At 37.7% G+C, this 4,000-nt stretch overlaps 1 protein-coding gene across 1 annotated transcript; it reads left to right on the top strand.

Annotated features, from left to right (window-relative positions):
* The first annotated feature begins 2,603 nt into the window (after positions 1–2,603).
* LOC107152749 (taste receptor type 2 member 140-like) lies at positions 2,604–3,533 on the top strand. Its single transcript, XM_015498265.1, has one exon. The coding sequence runs from the start codon at positions 2,604–2,606 to the stop codon at positions 3,531–3,533; it is 930 nt and encodes a 309-aa protein (XP_015353751.1).
* The last annotated feature ends 467 nt before the right edge of the window (positions 3,534–4,000 follow it).

Here is a 4,000-nt window from a genome sequence, read left to right as displayed (position 1 = left end):
CAGAAGTGTGGAGGGCACGTGGAAAAGGCAAAGGAAGACGTGAAGCAAGGTGATGTGACGTGGTTCTACTGGTGTACTACAATAAGCTAAGAAAACCAGGGCTCAGCATGTGTAGGAACTTTTCTAGGAAAGTTCAGGGGGAACCAGATTGAACATTAGTCCATGAAAGAGAGGAGTGACTATTCATGTCAACTCTTCTCTCTTCTAATCCTTTGGTCAGAGTTTACCCAAGGGGGAATTTATTAAAAAAAACTTTTATTATACTGCCCCCTAGTGGCCATTTACAGAGTAAGATCTTAGGCTCATAGAATGGAATTCTGCTACAGTACAAAATAGAAGGATAACCTGGACCACACAAGATGTTAACCAAGAGAATAGGAGGTAGGAAATCTAAGGATATACACAAATTTGTATTCCACACAGTCCACCTCTTGGAAAATCAGGTGCTCATTCCCTCCTACAGTAAATGACTTTGTAAATGTATGACTTTTGTAGTTGTTGAGGGCCCTGTGCTTAGAGGGACCTTATGTTTGTTTTAACCATCTGCTCTTACCATTTTATTTCTCAGACACAGTGTACCCCTTTGCTGAAGAGGGGATGGCCTCATCCTAATTCAGTAGGCATTCGGTCACCCCTTTTCCTATGAGTTGTGTCAGAGACATACATAGCATCCTTGCCCCCTACAGACACTTCTATTAGCTTTGAACTGCAGAATCATCTTGCAAAGCAATGGTCAGAGCATTTTGGACGCTGGTCTACACTGGATATACAGCTGTCTTGAAATCAGCAACTTTTAGGGAAACTCCATAAATGGTTCAGTGCAATATCCTCAAATGTAGTATACCTGGCTCCAAAGCACAACACGTATTATGGCACGTTTTTAGTAATAGGAAATAGAAGATAGCACAACATGCCATTTACTTTAGTAAGGATGTTTGCACAAGTAGATCAGACCACTGGACCCCTTAAACAACATTGAAGGTGGAGGTCCCTAAATCCTCTCTTTCTTCTCTCTCCTTATAGTGCTTTTCTCTTCTGTACTGTTATGATATTTTACAGTATTTCAGGAACTTGCCACTTCCTGCTTATAGGTACTAATTAGTAGAACATCACTAATATGTTATGTTTAATGAGCATAATGTTTGAAAAATGTAAATGAAACTGGGAGAAGAAGAGATGTAATTCTGACATACCTCTGCAAGGTGTGCTATAACAACATTATAAACAAATGTTAGATTGTTTGATTTTTCCCAAAATGGCTATAGATGGAAAATTATTCACCAAATCAATAGCCCGAAATGAAGCATCACAGGCAATTTTCTGCTCAGTTAAGATTCTTCTCTGATTGCCTATGGCTATGGCACAGTCAGTAGAGGTTAATTAAATAGTGACATGAGAAGGAACATGGCTCCTGTGATTTACAGTGTTTTTATGGTGGCAGAAATTAATTTCATTCCCTAGAGAATGCAGTTATATTGTCTAACAGTTAGGAAGAATTTCAGAGGCTTCCCCATGTTCCTTTTACAACAATGTCCCTTACATGTCCCTGTAGTAAGGGTCATGGAGCAGATGTTGGTGTGAGGTGAGGGCAGGTGGCTATTCTGAAGGTCTCTGGTGCTGTGGAGGAATGGTTCCTACCGGGCAAGGAAAAGACAAAAAATGAGGAGTATTCTTGTTTCTTGGATGAACTCATTCACTGCAGTGACTGCTTTAGGGGACCAGAGAGATTTCCATTGCTTTTCAGATGTGCAGGTTATTAGTCCCAAAAATTACATTAATACTGCAAAAATTATACTTGAAACATTTTTATCTCAACATCTATCATAGTACTATACATGAGTCACATGCATAATAAATGTTGAGTAAATGAAATGCTGAATTATTGAAGTGGATAATAACCAGGATTTGGATCCAAATAGTGTTTATATGTGAATTGTATGTGTGTGTGTATGTGTGTGTATGTGTGTGTGTATGTGTGTGTGTGTTATACATGACCTTGTAAAAGTAAAATAATAAAGAACTGAATATTTGAGGGATAACAATCTCCATGAGATCACTAGATAACTGATGATTTACAGAAAAACTTTGTACAATGTGTGCATAGGTCTTTGTAGAGACCAAATTTTCAAGTGTTTATAGAACCTCAGTGCTTGGGAAGTTCTATACACCACTGAGATTCTCATTATCTTTTTTGTACACATTAGAATATTGTGATGTTGCTTGCCCATAACTCAAGTAGCCAGATTAAAATATGTAAATAAGACAGAGCAAATCAATGCAAATAAATATATCTTTATTTCCATGTTAGCCTATGAGATTTTAGTGTTTCCTTCATCCTCAACTACCACAGACTCCTGTCTACTGAGTGTGGAGGCACAGTATCTGGTTGAAGCTCAGTTGGTCTGTCTTGGAAAATGCATGTTTGTCGTGAAGAAAACTGGTTATTGACAAATCTTGATGTTCGCTTGTTTGTTATTGTAGATGGGAATTTTAAAAAGTTGAGTATATGAATATTGAAGAGTCAGATATACTTGGCACTTTAAATGAATGTGTGAACAAATCTTCAGCAGTATACTAGAAATTGGGGCATTCTGTTATAGACAATGAATGGTGTTGTACAGAACATATTTGGAGTCATTTTAAATGTGGAGTTAGTAACTGGGAGTTTAGGAAATGGATTCATAGCACTGGTGAACTGTGTGGACTGGGTCAAGAGAAGAAAGATCTCCTTAGCTGATCAAATCCTCACTGGTTTGGCACTCTCCAGAATTGTTGTGCTCTGGTCAAACATGGTGTATTTATTGGTATCTTCACTGTACCCAGGTTTAATGATCACTGGAAACATGTTAAGAATCATTTTTAGTATCTGGACAGCAGCCAACTATATCAGTGTCTGGCTTGCTACAAGCCTTAGCATCTTTTATTTTTTCAAGATAGCTAACTTTTCTTATTCTTTTTTTCTTTACCTAAGGTGGAGAGTTAGAATAGTTATTTCAGCGACACTGCTGGTGTCTCTGGTTCTATTATTTTTAAATATTATACTTATAAGCACACAATTTGATGTCTGGAATAGTGGATATAAAGGAAACCTGTCTTACAGTTCCAGTTTGAGCAACGTTGAACATCTTTGCAACCTCTTTTTTATCAACACTATGTTCATGCTCATGCCTTTTATTGTGTCCCTGACAACTATTCTCCTGCTAATCTTCTCTCTGTGGAAACATCTGAAGAGGATGCAGCACAGTGTCAAAGGGTCCAGGGACGCCAGCGCCACGGCCCACGTGAAAGCCTTGCAAACTGTGACCACCTTCCTGCTCCTGTATGTCATTTACTTTCTGTCGCATTTTGTACAAGTTTGGAAGTTTCCAGAGAAACATCTGATTGTTTCATTGATCTGGGTTATAGGAGCAGCTTTTCCTTCAGGCCACTCATTTGTCCTGATTCTGGGGAACAGTAAACTGAGACAGGCCTCTCAGTCGGTACTGTGGTGGCTGAGGTGCTGGTCCAAAGATGTGGAACCATCGGATCCCTAAAACATTTTGAGGATTGTCTGGTGTATCCTAAAGGAAAATTTGATCATAAGAAATTCTTGTATTTATGAATTTTTACTTTCTGAATAATTTGTTACATGTAAGTTTATCAAATTTACAAAATATGTTTGGATTAAGCAGTATTTAGGCATTTAACAACTTTAGCAAAATACATACAAATATGTATATTAGAATACTTATGAAAGAAGGATATAAATATATCCTTTGCCTAAATATAAGAACTCTTTTTTTAAAAATTTTTATTGTTGGTTGTTCAAAACATTACATAGTTCTTGATATATCATATTTCACATTTTGATTCAAGTGGGTTATGAACTCCCATTTTTACCCCGTATACAGATTGCAGAATCACATTGGTTACACATCCACTGATTTACATATTGCCATACTAGTGTCTGTTGTATTCTGCTGCCTTTCCTATCCTCTACTATCCCCACTCCCCTCCCCTC

Source organism: Marmota marmota, unplaced genomic scaffold, assembly GCF_001458135.2.
Source record: "Marmota marmota marmota unplaced genomic scaffold, marMar, whole genome shotgun sequence".
Classification (NCBI taxonomy): domain Eukaryota; kingdom Metazoa; phylum Chordata; class Mammalia; order Rodentia; family Sciuridae; genus Marmota; species Marmota marmota.
This window is presented reverse-complemented; position numbering and strand designations above follow the sequence as displayed.

What these genes read in the sequence shown, in the direction of transcription:
- LOC107152749 (XM_015498265.1), top strand. Translation starts at nt 2,604, where the DNA reads ATGAATGGTGTTGTACAGAACATATTTGGAGTCATTTTAAATGTGGAG.